The sequence below is a fragment of the Cenococcum geophilum genome, assembly GCF_001692895.1.
Source record: "Cenococcum geophilum 1.58 unplaced genomic scaffold K441scaffold_2, whole genome shotgun sequence".
Lineage (NCBI taxonomy): Eukaryota > Fungi > Ascomycota > Dothideomycetes > Gloniales > Gloniaceae > Cenococcum > Cenococcum geophilum.
In genome coordinates, this window is record NW_027137560.1 from 1,656,492 (window position 1) to 1,672,045 (window position 15,554).

The 15,554-nt window shown below is 41.9% G+C and overlaps 2 protein-coding genes across 2 annotated transcripts; both read right to left on the minus strand.

The window, feature by feature from the left end:
• Positions 1 to 25: 25 nt before the first annotated feature.
• K441DRAFT_625799 (uncharacterized protein) lies at positions 26 to 1,239 on the minus strand. The gene is made up of 2 exons (XM_067646113.1): positions 941 to 1,239; positions 26 to 885 (listed from the first exon to the last, which is right to left on the minus strand). The coding sequence occupies exons 1-2, from the start codon at positions 1,006 to 1,008 to the stop codon at positions 375 to 377; spliced, it is 579 nt and encodes a 192-aa protein (XP_067509778.1). The 5' UTR covers positions 1,009 to 1,239; the 3' UTR covers positions 26 to 374.
• A 678-nt stretch (positions 1,240 to 1,917) lies between these two features.
• Positions 1,918 to 6,481, minus strand: K441DRAFT_692164 (uncharacterized protein). Its single transcript, XM_067652539.1, has 6 exons — positions 6,154 to 6,481; positions 6,011 to 6,101; positions 3,336 to 5,960; positions 2,966 to 3,286; positions 2,153 to 2,915; positions 1,918 to 2,071 (listed from the first exon to the last, which is right to left on the minus strand). Exons 1-5 carry the CDS (start codon positions 6,324 to 6,326, stop codon positions 2,298 to 2,300), a joined length of 3,828 nt encoding a protein of 1,275 aa, XP_067509779.1. The 5' UTR covers positions 6,327 to 6,481; the 3' UTR covers positions 1,918 to 2,071; positions 2,153 to 2,297.
• Between the last annotated feature and the right edge of the window lie 9,073 nt (positions 6,482 to 15,554).

The following is a 15,554-nucleotide window of genomic DNA, read 5'->3' on the forward strand; positions in this document are numbered from 1 at the left end:
TGGCTCCACTGCTATTTAATGACGTGCTAAGATAGTGTATTGTTAATTCAACATCTCCTGTGAATGGAGCCAGACTAACATGGGGCTGAGCTTCTGATAACTACCGATAGTGGTCTTCCCCAGGGTCCGCTACAAGCTATCGATTCAGCCAGAAATATAATAATAATAGCCTCACTCGCGATTCAAACAAAACTTAAAATATTGACAAGATCAATTAATATCGTATTCGTATTCCTAATTATTATGCCTGTCCATAACTCATGCACCTGAACCCATATCCTTGACATCAAATCAGATGCTACCCATAACCCGTAAATGCCGTGATGTACTTTTCAAAGCCAAAAATGCATGCTACCCGTAAATAAACTCTACCTCTAGAAGCCGAACACAGCAGCGCCAGCAAGCCCAACAAGACCAACCCAGGCCTTCAAAACCCCTTTCTGAGTGGCGGCGCCAGTGTACGTTGGCGCGCCAGTTGGGACAGTAGGATTGATTGAGTACGAGGCAGCGGTCGTCGGGATTGGGACAGAGCCAGTCGAATAGCCAGTCGGTGCAATGACTGTCGCATTACCAGTGGGCACAACAACGGATGTGGTGGGAAGAAGAGAGCTGATAACGCTCGCGCCGGGGATAGGATACGGTGAGCCGCTGTCAGGATACGCAATGCCGTTCCATGAGCATGCAGCATCGCCAGCTACGTCGGAGGTCTGGTAGCAGGGTGCGAAGGGCTTGACGCCTACGGGAGGCACGCCGGCGAGGTTGTCGTTGCAATTGCCTGGCTGGCCGATACCATTGGTGCAGCGGATGATGATGTTTGTCGAGAGGGACTCGCCGGCGCAGTAGTCGCCATTGGGAATTGCGCAGGTGAATGTGCCGTTAGGTTGTCTGATGATAATTAGCCTTCGTTTGAAATCCGCATGTCAATTGAGGCAGAGCTTACTGTGTGACTTGGCCTTGCACAGCGGCGATGGTTGAGGTAAGGACGATGGCGAATGCTGAGGTTCTCATAGTGACTAATGTTTAAATAAATGCTTTTGGCAGCGAATGTGATTGATATGTAGCAAAGTCTAACGACAATGATAGATTGGTTACTGAAGATGGTAGGAACTTGAGATTGAGCTTGGGATTGAGCTTGAGATTGGCACTCCATGCCACCTTTTATATGGCATCGAGCCATCGATGGCTAGCACAGCTCCATTCAAGGTTCTGCCCAGTCTCCACCTTACAGGGTGTACAGAGAGTCTAGGAAATACCCGCCCCCCCTTTTTACCAGGTCACTGCATTAACGGAGCCCGTCCAACTCGCTCAATTGGAGCGTTCCTGGCTTTGAGTTTCGCTTAGAGGTGCCACCCCGCCATACCCGCCACCATAAGTCCAGCCTCCCAAAACATCATCACGCCAGCAACCAGGAGTAACCCAAAAACCAACGTTGACTGCTGTTATTTTTAGAGCCAATAATGCTCGCTTCGGACGCCGACTGATCGGATGCTTCATCCATCTCTGACGTCGATCATCCGTCCCTTTGTTGAACAAGCGTAAATTTTCCATATCATAACAGCCAGGGCCAGTAAACAATTAAATCACGACGCTGATGCAACAGTGGATGGGCTTGATAATTGCTCTTTGTAATTTAATTGCAGCCAACGGCATCAATTCCAATCGTGTCGAATACTGTGGAAGAGCAGTTGGAGATCCGAGCCGCATGTCTTAGGCGGTATGCAGTCTCGGATGCTTTTACTGGCAACCGCCAAAGCTACTCATCAATCCATCTGGATCATCGGTCTTCCCCGCATTATGCCCATCAAATCCTTACATCGGGATTCGTAACGTATGCTTCTCCATCTCATTTTGTTCAAATTACCCCCCGAGTCTGATCTCAGGGACCAATCGCACTCCCCGACACTCTGGGGTACCTTTGAAGGTTTGAGACAAGTTTTCACCTCCTCGTGCACGGGACTCAAAAGGTGGATACGGTTGGCTAAAACAAAATGATCCGAGTCAACCCGAATCATTGACTCCATCTAGCAATATGCGTATGCGCGTATACTCGTAAAGACGCAAGCCCAAAAACCTTCCAAAGGCGCCATGATCATTGACTCCATCTAGCAATATGCGTATGCGCGTATACTCGTAAAGACGCAAGCCCAAAAACCTTCCAAAGGCGCCATGTACGACAATCGCACAACTCTGCCCAAGCCAGCCCTCTCCAAACCAAGACACCGGAGCCAGCATAATAACCGCACGTAAAGCTAGCCCCAAGTTTACCAAAATATAAATAATAAAAAAATGAGCTTTGATCATGTCCCTAGGTGAAACTGCCATCCACCGTCCCTCATCATTCTCTCCCTGGCCTCCCTGTCCTTCCGCCTGTCCTCTTCCGTTAGCTGATCAGCACCACTCCAGTTTGCACTACTGGTACGAGGCCTGAACTGCTTGTGTCTGTCCTTGTTTTGGAAAACTTGCTCCATTTGCAATGGAGCGATAGGGCCGAAAACTTGCTCAGGATCAACGAGCTGTTGCTGTGTCAATAGCTCTCGCAAAGCAGGAGAGTTGACCCAAGAAGGTGCCTGAAATTCTGTGTCAGAATCTTCGTCCTCAGAATCAGTGGCGATTTCCGGAAGCGCGATATTCTCGCCATTGGGGTAGTGAGGAGAGGATTTTGCAGCAGTGGTGGGTGCTGCGCTAGGGCCACCACGAGCAGGAGTTTTGTACGTTTGTGCATGATGAGAAGATGAACCTGCTGGTGGATTTGGAGTGTCGGCGAACGGAATCTTTCCATTGGCAAATTTCGCCATCTCATTGGTGTGGCCGGATTTGCCATGCTGAAGGTGGGCATGCGCGGTAGCCGTTTTGAGCATCGTGGAAGTAGACTGAGGTGCCGGCATGTAGCCAGTGGGGAACTTGTTTGGCACGTCCTAAGAGTTGTTAGCTTGGTATTTTTATATGGATTTAAGCAGTAATTTACCTTGCGAATATTTGAATGTCGAATTGGAGGTGCCTTCACTGATGGCCTGCTGTTCCCTTGCTCTTCATCCTCATCGATAGTCCTGCGGCGCTTAGCATCGAGCTGTTGGAAGGATGGGCCAGCTCGCTGGATCGCCGAACGCTGTACTGGCTCGTCCTCCTCCGGTTGGAAAACACGCTTTGGCGGTTTAGCAGGGTTTATTTGAGGAACAGAACGCGTTTGTTCTTGCACAGTATGCATCCGCGAGATAGGCCTAGCTGCGCCAAGATCGCCGCGTGGATGGGCTTGGGCCTGCGATTTCTCTTGTTGGAGTGCATTGGCCTATATCGTTAGTTGTGAATGAAGTAAACAGGTAGCTTGAGAGGCCTACAAGATTATTGTCTAGTCTGCTCTGAGGACGCGCGGCCTGCTGTCGCTGTTTTGCCTCTGCAGCTTGTTTTTGGGCAGCCTTTGCCTTCCTAGCTTCTTGCTCACGTTGCTCAGCCATTTTTTGCTCTCTCTCGAGGCGTTCCTCCTCCATCTTTTCCGCACGCTTCTGCTCTAGTTCCCGTCTTTTATGCTCTTTCTCCGCGGCTTTGCGCTCTTCCTCTTTCTTCTTGTTGGCTGCGGCTGCAAGTGCCCGGTTCATCCGTGGTGCTGACGGTTGACTAGAGGTGGAGCTCTTGAAGCTCTCGTTACTTTGTTTAGCGGTAACGCTTTGCTGCTTGGGCTGTTGAGGTTGGGCCACTGGAGCATTCGGTTGCCCGAATCTATTGCCGGTAAGATTGACTCTTATGACAGGTGGCTTGGCCTTAGGCAGGGCGTCTTTTGTTGGCTTTACCAACCTCCTGGCCTCCCTGAGTTTCTGAGTTTGTCCAGTTGGAAGAAGACTCTTCGGAGGTGGCGGTGGCATCTCATCGGCTGAATTGGCCTGTTCGTCCCAGCCTGCCGTGGCCTCGGTTCTGTTTGCTGCTCCGAATCTGCCTTGGGATTCTTGTGGAACAGAGATTGGCTCTTTTGCAGCGGCTTTGGCCTTTTGAAATTGACTTGCAGCCTTTTGGCGTTCCTTCTCTCGCAGCTTCTCCAATCCTTCCTCAACTCGGTGCTTCTCCTTTGCCTCCCTTTCCTTCCTCTTTTCTTCTCTTTCAGAAGAGCTTCTTGTTCTCCTACTCTCAGTCTCTTTTACTGGACTTCCAGGTACTGCCGAAACGGGCACTGATTCCTTGACAATGGATTGAAAGTTGGGATAAAGCGCTGTACCAGCATTACCAGCGCGGCTAGGACTAAACAGTTCATCTAACGAAGGACCTTGAGGTTGAAGCCTCTGGCGGGTTGGGCCTGGTGATAGAGCATCTAATTTTACTTGTGCACTGGTTGCGCTAGAGCCGATAAACTTCTCTTTTGCTGCTTTTAGAGCTGAATACAGCCTAGCTTTTGATGCACTCAGAGGCCCATCCATATATTTTCTGCCAGCCGGCGAACCAGCTGGTGTTGTTGATTCCAAAACCGTTGACAGGTCTGGGTTGGAAACTGAGATGGCCTTCAGGTTTCCTAGTTCGGGAACCATAGATGATTTTGTGGGTGAAGAAACAGCGGATGCGGACGCAGATTTGCTATGTCCGAACTTCCCAAAAGCTCTGAACGGTGAATTACCCCTGGAAGGAGATTTCGGATCAACGGGATAGGCCCCAGGCTCCAGACCAGCGTTTGCCTTGGCATGGATCTGCTCCATAACCTCGGTCGTGTTGCTTTTGGAAAGTTGGGGTCGGGGAGCATTCGTTGCTCCAACAGTGGATTTGATAGGTGCAATCCAGTCATCGTCCTCTGCTTCTGTATCATCAACCAAATGAAGAGCCTGCGGTTCTTTCTGCGGTGGCTGCACGACAGTGGCTGTAGTCTTTGGTTTCTCGCTTTCAGCAGTCGGTAATTGCGGATAATTAGGTTGTGAGGATGAAATGTTCTGGGAACTGGATTTCGAAGATTCTCGTTCTTTGGATTGACCGAGCATGTTGATGCGCTCATGCAGTCGTTGAGTAGAGGTTTTATTGTGGATTTTAGTTGTCTTGGACTCCTCTCGTGTCAGTTCCGGCCTAGCATCACTATCAAGATCCATAGGGTCACCATGATGACCGTCAGTAACTTGAGCATATTGCGATCCACCGAGACTTTTGCCGCCAGTAAACCTTCCAAACTGACTACCACGTGCCTTGGATTGGTCAATGTGACTTGTCCTGGAAACGCGGTTGCCCATGCTCTTTTTGGGTACCAAAGGCTCTCGCGCTGGGAGAGAGGCAAATGTCAAACTGCTCTTCCGCACAAGAGGCTTGACTGGACTGGAACCATCTGATGGCGATCGAACATCGTCAATATCCATCTGGTTTTGTATATCCTCCGTCTTCTGTGTCGCAGAGCCAAGCACCAAGGCTGTTTCAGCAGAAATACTGAATTGGTTAGATTTAACCTTTGACTTGCTTGCAATAATTTCTATGTGCGAAGTTGATTCACTCGGAAGAAGATTCATGTCTTCATCGGGGATGGTTACATCATCTTCACGCAGGTCTTCTTTCGAAAGATTTTTGCTCCCAAACACTTCTTTAGCCGACACAAAGGACTCCTCAGTAGTTCGCCGCTCTTCCGCTACGGGTTCTTGTGTTGATTTTTCAGTTGCTTGTGTAGATTGCGTGGCTTCTTGGGTGAAAATCTGCGTAAATTCTTGCGTGTCCGGTATTGTCTCTTGAGTTGATTGTGTTGGTTCCGGTGCCTGGTCCCATGCCGGTGGCTTCGCGAAAACAGGCACTCGGTCAACTGCCATCTCGTCTTCACTTGTACCATGATAACCTGAATCCGTGTTTTCTTTTCCAACTCCGGTAGATATTTGTGGGCGGGATGCTGGCGCTGGAGCGTGATTTTCCTGATCTTCGGCTACTTGAAATCGGGCAACACTCTTGTAGAATTGAGTCTTTTGTGATGGGCTCGGCGCAAACTGTGGATTTGGCGCAAACACGTCGGTCAAGGGCTACTTTATTGTTAGCATACGCTTCTCTTCTGGGATAGTGATAGATTTACTGGGCGAGCTTCAAGAGGGTTCCTCTTCCGCGCTGTCCTTGGTGTTTTTCCGCGTAACTTTCCAGGCGTCTTGAATATGTCTGTAACATTGCTAGCGCACAATAAGTATCCATCATATCTGCATAAAAGGCGCGTCTCCCTACAGTTTATTGTGCGAGAAAATCTCCGCCATGTGCTCATTAAGCCATTCCATTTCATTCCGTACCGAAAATGCGTATTCTTCGACTTCCTGCTCCACGAACTGATTCGCTTGGTGTCTTTCGCTGAGAATCCATTGCGCCGACCCAACAGGTGGCACCTTAGAACGGAGAGCCATGGCGATGTCGTTTGAACGATAACAAAACACGCGTAATCGGTAAAGCCAATGGAAAAATATTATAGAAACTTCGGAAGTAGCTGTTGTCAACTATTCATCGCAGTGCTCGAGGTCATAACCGCTCATATAGCCGGACGAGGGTGGATATTGGCGACGTTGTTGAAGTTGTTGTGTCTGGTCGAATGGTTTGTTTGGGGCTGTCGAGTTCGCGCTAGTGAGTTAAGTCACGTGTACTTACCGAGATCGCCAAGCCGTGACTTCGAGCTTGGCCTTTCACTCTCAAGAACATCTCCATGAACATGACGAGCTAACGAACATCCTAACAGGTTGCTGACCACAGATTAGCGGACTATCTACAGATTATGTATGTTAGTTTAGGAAGAGCCCAAATGCCAACACGTCTCCAGTAGATGCCTCGTTATTTCTATGTATCTGCTAAGCACACTAACAACTAAATAGCTACTCAGTGACATTCACAATCTCTAGCACTTTTGGTCTTTTTAGAGAGACAATTACCCTTCCATAAATTCTATCTACGGCTGCTACTATAGTCTATTCGCGCAGCTCCGTAGTTCCTAGCTGCCTTCCTTCCACCGACAGCCGGCCACATCTGTAATTCCTTCTGTCTATTTACCCTAGCCAATATTTTCGCTTTCTAAACACCGAACATGTTAATGATGGCAGCGCGAGGCATCATTCGAAGGACACTTAAGAAGACATATTGTAGTTAAGGCCATTCTGATGATCATGACTAGAAGCATGTCGGACGGACAAGTCACTTATAAGAACTCTGTCGATTGAAGCTGGCTCTAGAAGCTCTCTATATACATAGGAGCAAAAGATTGACAACGACACTGACGACGACACTAACGACGATTTGGAACTATTACTCAATCGCCACAAGGTCGGTATTGCCACTCAGTCGGTAATAGGTAATGAATAGGTAATAGAAAATAGATAGTAAGACATACAATAGCAAAACAGGGTGTAAGTTATAAGGTAGTACTTAGCAGTGACCTTAACGTTCGACACACCCCCCTAGCTGCTTAGTCTTAACTGAGCAGCTAAATAGAAAATAGAAAAAGTTACGATATTAATTTAGTGTTAAGTTAAAGAAATCCTCTATAGAGTTATTTTGTCCAAATATTATCTAGATTAAATTAAATTTAATCCTTAATATTAATGAGATTTAATTGTTAAATAAAGTCTTTATGCTTTTAACGTGGTAGGGCCTTTATTAAGCCATCTGCGACTATAGTAGTAGTAGGTGTCCAATTAATTCTAATTTAATTATTACGTACTTCTTAGCGTAGCTAGTAGTGGTATATATTAACGTGTTGAAGCTTTATAGGGAGCTCTTATCCGTCCTTTATATAAGTAGTCGAATCGTTTATAGATTGTTATAGTAGATTGTTTATTCCTTATCTAAGAACAATTTAATTTCCTTAAAGAAGTAACTCTATTAAATTAACTTAGTTCCTATAAGATAAGATATTTAATTACGCTGTTGCGGCTCCCGTTAGGGTCCATGTAGCGGGTCTATATAGGTATATATATATAAAAGGGAAACCGTGCAACTATAGCTGGATAAAACCTCTCCTTCTGCTATTATATAGCCTGTATAGCCTCTCTTCTAATTAGTAGTTGCTAAGCACAAATAGATGTCTCTTTAAGGCGCTATAGAAAAGCCATCTTAATGCGTACTCTTGGGTCTGTCCGGTGGGGTATATAGCTAGGGCCTAAGTTCTATCCTAGTTAGTCTAGTTGTCTAGGTAGGGCAAGGGCCAGCGGCCCGTAAGGCTGGTAGTGTAGAAGTCCGTACGCAGCTCTATAGCTATAACGGTGCTAAGGCGCGTTACTTACTAAATTCTGTTAAGTTCTACTAAGTTCTACTAACTTGCCAAATTCTGCTAAGTTCTACTAAGTTCTACCAACTTACTAATTTCTGCTAAATTCTGCCAACTTGTTACGTTCTGCTAAATTCTGCTAATTTACTAAGTTCTGTTAGATTCTGCTAGCTTACTAAGTTCTGCTAAATTTTGCTATATTACTAAATTCTACCAAATTCTGCTAAATTCTGCTATATCTATAGTATTCTGCCATATTCGGCAAATTACTATAACGTTGCCGCAATTTACTATCCTTCTTCTTAAGGTACTTTCTAGTCTCTTTTCTTTGCCCTAGCTAGCTCCCTAGCTAGTAAGAGGTATAGTAGGAGGTTTGTCTATATAAACTAGTCTATAACTACCTTTATAGCATTTAGCTTGGCTAGGAGCTCTTTATATAAGGATATTCTGGCGTAGTAATATATTTCCGCCTGGCTAGTAATATGCCTAGGGTAGTATACTATTATATATATTATTAATTATTAGTTATAGCCGCATAGGTAGGCTAGAGTTAGTTACCCTGGTACTTTCTAATAGTAGAGGTATCTATTAAGTTCTATATGTTCTATTCTAAGCAGTGTATTAATTATACTCTTTATCTTAGTAAGCCTTATATAGCGTTTATAGACCTTCTTATTTTATAGTTCGGCCTAGGCCGTTATATAGTATATAAGTATACTCTAGTACCTTTTCCACTCCTTTTTCTACTACTCTTTAAACGCCTCTTATACCCTAGCCCTTCTGCTCTTCCTATACTGCGCTTTAGATAGGTCCGCCGGCCGTATATCTATCCCTATAATGGTAGCCGCTATCCTCTTAAGCTTATCCCTTCTAGTGGGCTGCATTAGTGGCCTCGTTCTGGGTTGGAGCTAGTAGGCTATTATAGTTTGTATAGTGTTATACTCCCTTTTAATATATTCTCTTGCCTACCTCTCCTACGTCCTCTCCGCGTAGGCTATAGCTAGCTCCTTTAGGTGTATCTAAAGCGGCGAAAACCCCGTCTTATGCTTTAGCACTATTATTGGCGTTAATTTATACGCCCCCGCAATAGTATAAAGGCATAAATTCTGCGCTACGCCCAGTTGGCGTAGCTTAGCTTTACTTATTTTCTTAGGCTTTAACCACTCCGGTAGCAAGTACTAGGTATTATATCCGTATAAGATTATTAGTTGGACTACAGCGGAGTATATTATCCGCGCCTTCTAAAAGGAGGCGCCCTATATAGAGGCTATAAGTCGGGTTAGTGCGGCCATTTATGTAACCGTTTTTGCCTTAGCGATATTAATATATGGTCCCTATTTAAGCTTTAAGTTAACCTATACCCCTAACACGCGTAGGTTGCTAACTAGGCCTTCCATAAATCCACGTATATTAACTATAGCCTTTATATTAAACTTCTTATGGCTTCTTATAAAATAGATAAGGTAGTACTTTTTTAGGGCGAATACTACCCTATGTCGGCGTGCCCACTTTATATATATTTTGTGCGCCCTTTCTAGGGCTCTACAGTTCTCCTCCGTGGTCTTACTATACATTAGTATATTTAAGTTATTAACGAACCTGAACGCTATAGTGGTACCCCCTTATAGCTCTGGCAAGAGTATATAGGTAAAGAAGAGAAATAGGATTGGCAATAGCGCTAAGCCTTAGGGTATACCAGTATTCGTCTATATTATTTACGCTATATATCCTATAATTAAGAGCCTCGTTATTTGGTTTTTAAGAAAGGACTTTATAAACTATACTATCTAATAGGGTATGGCCTAGGCTTTTATATTATAGATTATTCTTTTATAGGAGACTTAGTTAAAGGCCCTAGAAATATTAAGGTTAAGTAGTAATGCTACTAGGTTTAAATTGCTCCTCTATACTATATATACCTATTAAATTAGTAGTTCTAGCGCTGTCTATATTAAGCGCCCTAGCCTTACTCCTATTTAGCTAGCTAGTAATATATTTATCTCTTCCGTAATTTTAGATAGTCTATTAGCTACTATTCTCTTAAGTAGCTTCCTAATAGTATTAAGCAGCGTAATTGGCCGGTAGGCCTTTACTGTAGAGTAGGATAGCTTCTATAGTTTTTAGAGGACTACTATAATAGAGTCTTTAAACGGTTTTAGGTGGTATTTAATTTCTATATAGCTGTTAAAGAGCTTAGCCAGTATTAGGGCCAGCTGCTTTCCATATATCTTAAGAAATTAATTAGTAGTTTTCTTTAGGCCTAGGGCCTTATTGGGGGTAAGCCCCCTTAGAGCCGCAATAATGTCCTCCTTTTTAACTTCTTTCTTTATAGTTCTTGGCTCTGGGTATATAAAACCCAGTATATTACTAAGGTCTGCCTCTATAGGCAGTAGAAAAAATTGCTTTATAAGGATAGCGGCCTTCTCCTTATTATTATAGTGTAGGGTTTCTTCTCCTAGTCTGCTAATAGGAGGGAATTATAGTAGGGCCTTTGGCTTCCCGTCCGCTATATACGCCCATTTTATTAACCTCTACACTCCCTTAGGGTTGTTTGTTAGCTTCTTAATAGTGTGTCTTTATAGCTTATTAGCCTCTCGCTAGATTGCCCTTTTCTTCTTATTGTGTATAACTCTATAGTTAATCTAATTAGGTACTAACTGGGAGGCCTTCTACGCCTAGAAAGCCTGTTGGGTTTTCTTTACTACCTTTATACATTCCTCCAACTACGCTTTAAAGGCTTACGGCGAGGGCTGTGCGCTAGGTATTATCTGTTTTTAATTGCCTAGTATATAGCCTCTGCTAGTATATCTAGTTCGTCTCTTATATCGCATAGGAAACTGTATAGGGGTTAAAGCTAGCCCTCTAGTTCGTTTTATACCTCCTTTTAATTAGCCTTCTTTTATAGTGGTCTCCTAGGTAGCGGAGGCCCCTTTAGCACCTTTATATCTACCTTTATAGTAATAGGAAAGTAGTTGGACCCTATATACTAACAGTCCTGCCTTTAACTCTATAGCAGTCTATCTATAATTTAGGGGGAGGTAAATACTAGGTCTAGCGTGCTCCTTAATATACCCTTTACCTATATCTCTATACCCGCCTTAGTAGCTAGGCTTAGGCTAGCTACCTCTATAGCGCGGATAAGGTTATCCGCCGCGTCATCTACGCTTATCACTGCTATACCTCCCTAAAAGGGGTGGTATAGGTTAAAGTCTCCTAACAGTATATATTCTCCTTTAGCTTTTAGTAGCTCCGGTAATATGTAAAGGCTACTATTCGTCTATTAGGGGTTATAAATATTATAGATCTAAATAGTCCGCTTATGGCCCTTTAGCTTAATTATATATACGTCCGCTAAGTAGTATATAGGCGCCTACTTATTTATATTAATGGCCTTATTTATATAAAAATAGACCCTTATATTACCGACTCCCGTATATACTAAGTAGTAGGACTTTATAGTGTATATTATATTTCCTTAATCCTTCCTCTATGGCTTCTAAATAGCTAGTATATCTGGCTAGGGGTCTACCTACTTTACCTCTTATAAGAAGTAAAGTAATACGCCGTTTTTGCTATTATTAGTATTATACTGTATAATTATAAGTGGATTCCGGTGTCCTAATATAAGATATCTATACTGGCCTCTAAGTTAGCTAAGTTGGTGCCCTTTAGCGTCTGTTTGCTCCCTTATAATATAGTTTCAGTGCCTTTAAACGCCTTTTTCCGGATCTAGGCTTCTGCTTCTACTTCTATATTAAGCTCTATACTTTATAGGGGCTCCTAAGTTGCTAGGACTTAAATTAAGGCGTATATACTGCTATTTAGCGCTATTTAAAGTGTTAATTGGAGGGTTCTCTAGCCCTTTTCCTTCTTAAAGTAGTTAATAGTCCGTAGTCGGCCGACCTTTTAGGGGGCCTCCTCTGCCTATACAGAGCTCTCCCACGTAGTTATTTCCTTTAGCTTCCTTTTCTTAGTTTATTATAATGCCTCTTTAGTAGTAATCTTATATTATAATTATGGTTACTATCCGTTTACGGGCGCCTTATAGGTACTCGCGTAGTATATTAGTATAAAGGCCCTAATTGTTGCAGCCTTTTTCTACTGCGTTCGCTTAACGCCATACGCCCTATTTTATGCCTTATAGTCTACCTTATAGTTAATACACTTCTTAGGTGGGTCCCCTACGCACTCGCTAGTATTATATTACCTAGCGCAGCGTCCACATCTAGCCTCTCTTCTGTAGCTCTTGGCTATATAGTTAAAGCCCTAGTATTTAAAGCATTATATTACTAGAAATGTCGTCTTATACCTTATAACTAGGTAATAGTCTCCTCCTAGAAAGAGGCCCTAATTAAATAGCGTATTTGCAACCTCTTCTAACTATATGCCTATAATAAGTAATAATCGGACCTTTTTTCCCGTCTAGACTCTTCCTAGCCTTTTCCACGCTAGCCTTTCTACTATAAGCCCTGCTATAGTATAATTCTGCTTTATTATATCCTCTATTATCTACTTAGCCTTTAGGCCCTAAGTGGCGAGGCTTATAGGCACCGCGTGGACCTCTACTAGTACTAGCGGTACGGCTAGTGTAGCAGAGCGCCCTAGGACCTTTATTTACCCCATTTTTTATAGTAATTTATCTTTTATATCTTTATCTATAACATACGCCCTAATATCGCCACTTTATAGCTTCTTTATGGCTTATATCTTGTGGGTGTTTAGGGGTCCTATGGCCTGGAGCTTATATACTAGGGCTTAGCTATTCTGCTTCAAGGTTTCCTTGCGGTTAGTAGCGTCTCCTATGCGGATTATAATCTTATTTACTTCTATAGGTTTATAGGCAACTTATTTTATAGCTTGGGGTATTATAGGTATAGTAGCAGCAACGTATACGTATAATAGCGGGCCTATAGACGCCGGTCCGCTCTTTATAGCCATTATTATGGCCCTTTAGAGGGCGCCAATATTTGTCTAGATCGCCTTTATATCCTAGGCATATTATTTTTGGGTTCCTTAGGTCTAGATAAGCTCCGCCAACGTAGCGAAGGCTACCTAAAGGGTTATAATCGCGGTAATAAGAAAGGAGAGTATAGTAGTACGCTCCTTGTCTATATTAAGAGATCGTTTCTATAGCACCTGCTAGGTTTATTCTACAGCTTATATGGTCTATAGGACGCGTTTTTAAAGGGCGCGTTATTTAGTTAAGGTCGTTAGGGTTAGGGGTAGGGGCTTATTTATTTGTTGTGGTCCGGCTTTAGAGGTTATATACTAGAAAGCACCACGTATACCTCTACTAACGCCGAATTAGGGTGTGTGTTGATAGGGAGGGTTTCTAGAGTCCTCTGGAGCTCGTGGGAGCTCTGTTGGGCTTGTTTTAAAGGTTTCTTTAGTAGGCGATTGCATCGTTGTTTAAGCGCAATGTTAGTTCCTATATAGAATAGAGCCGTAAGCTCTGCCTCTGTGCTTAACTTTATTATAAGCGTCTACTTAGTAGAGCGCTAATTAATTGCTCCTCTAAATAGGGTAAATAAATATCCTTCTATGCTGCGTTTACTTATTAAATTGTCTCTAAACGCCGCGTTGCTTAACCCCGTAAAGGCTTAACTTCCTATATTTTATCCTAAGTATTTAATCGCGAAAGTTCTCGCCTAATAGAGGTACGCGATTGCTTAATAAGCTGCAGCGTTATATAAAGGTAAGGGGTTTTATAGGAACTCTAATAGCTTACTTAAAGCTCTAGCTATATTAGGCCTTATAATATAGGTAGTATATAGTAAAGATTTAACCATCCTTTAGTATATATAGGTGTCCTATTTTAAAGCTTTTTTTAGATTAGGTAGGAGCTTATTAGTATCTATAGGTATACTAACTAAGTGTATATTAGTTAGGTAAAATAAATTAGCAATCTTCTTAATATAGAAGTCTTAATAGAGCTATAGCTTTCTTTAACTTCTATCTTTTATAATTTAAATTCCTAAAAACTAGGATAGGTTACCTAAATCTTTTATCTTATACTTCTTTATTAGTGCTTTCTTAAAGCTTTAGAGCTCTAATTAATTTTCTTTAATAAAGGCGATATAGATATCGTCCACATAAAAGAAAATAATTAGTAATTTATTATAGTAGAGGTACGGCTCCCTACTAACGGGTCTTAGCCCTAATTTAATAAGTTTATTACTAAAGTTGTTATATTAAAGACGTAGCAATTATTAAAGTCTATAGAGAGCTCTACGTAGTAGTAGATATTTACCCTTAATAATAAATCCGTTTAGATACTTAATATAGACTACCTTGTTAGTTAGACTATTTGTAAACGTATTAATAATATCGCCCTACTAAACGTCTAAATTAAATGCTGTAATAATTGCTGTAAGGGCTCTAAAGACTCTAGCTGCTAGAGTTGCTATATAGGTGTTTTCGTAGATTAATTCTTATAGATTACCTCTTGCGTAGAGTTAAGCTTTAAACTTTGTTAGGTATCTATTAGTATCCGTTTTATATATAAATACCTATATAATAGGTACTGTTTTAATAAATAGAGTCTTATCTATAACTTTAAACGTTTTATAATTATCTAGATTAGTATACTCCTTTATAGCAGCTGCTAGGAACTCTGCCTTATATTAGTAAGTTAACAGCTCCTTTTAATTCTTAGGTAGAAGTAGAAGCTCGTTATAATATATTTTCCTTTAATATTTAAGCCCTATGTAAAAGGCTGCTTAAAGTAGTTAGGAGGTATCTACTTCTTTAAGGTAAGTTAAATAAGCTCTATATTGCTTTACTAGCTTCTTTAATCTTTTTCCTTCTATAATATTATCCTTAGAGACTTTAGCTAAGTCTTTTTTTCTTAACTTCTCTAGGTTAATTTTAATATACTTAAAACTAGGGCGTTAACGGATAGATAGAGTAAAGGATCTAGAGGTGCTTAAGGTGCTTAAGGATTCTATATTAGTAGGAATTAATTAAGGCTTTAGCGTTAATCCTGGTGTAGGTAGGCTAGGTAAAGAATTAGTCTTAGAGGTATCTATTATAATTATATTATTGCCTTAAGTATCTAGCCCCTTATAGTCTTAATTTCTACAAGAATCTACGCGTTAATTTTTATTATTTTTAACTTAATTTTTATCTAGAATCTTATTATCCTTACTTATATCTTTTACCAGGTCTTCTTAAAGCGTCCTATTAGGGTTAGTTACGTTAATTATATTTAGTATTTAATTGGCCTTCTCCTAAAGCAAATTTGCTAGATCTAGCTGGCTATTATTATAAATAAGTCGCTTATTAAACGTAACGTCTCTTATATAAATTACCTTCCTTTTGCTTAGTATATATATTTAAAAGATATTTATTAAATTATACCCTATTAAATACCTAATATGGG

Excerpts from the sequence above, each read along its gene's own strand:
- K441DRAFT_625799 (XM_067646113.1), bottom strand. The coding sequence starts at position 1,008 with ATGAGAACCTCAGCATTCGCCATCGTCCTTACCTCAACCATCGCCGCT. Across the intron at positions 886-940 it reads GTGCAAGGCCAAGTCACACA|ACAACCTAACGGCACATTCA; the intron begins GTAAGCTCTGCC and ends AATTATCATCAG.
- K441DRAFT_692164 (XM_067652539.1), bottom strand. The coding sequence starts at position 6,326 with ATGGCTCTCCGTTCTAAGGTGCCACCTGTTGGGTCGGCGCAATGGATT. Across the intron at positions 6,102-6,153 it reads ATTTTCTCGCACAATAAACT|CAATGTTACAGACATATTCA; the intron begins GTAGGGAGACGC and ends ATTGTGCGCTAG. Across the intron at positions 5,961-6,010 it reads ACCCTCTTGAAGCTCGCCCA|CCCTTGACCGACGTGTTTGC; the intron begins GTAAATCTATCA and ends ACAATAAAGTAG.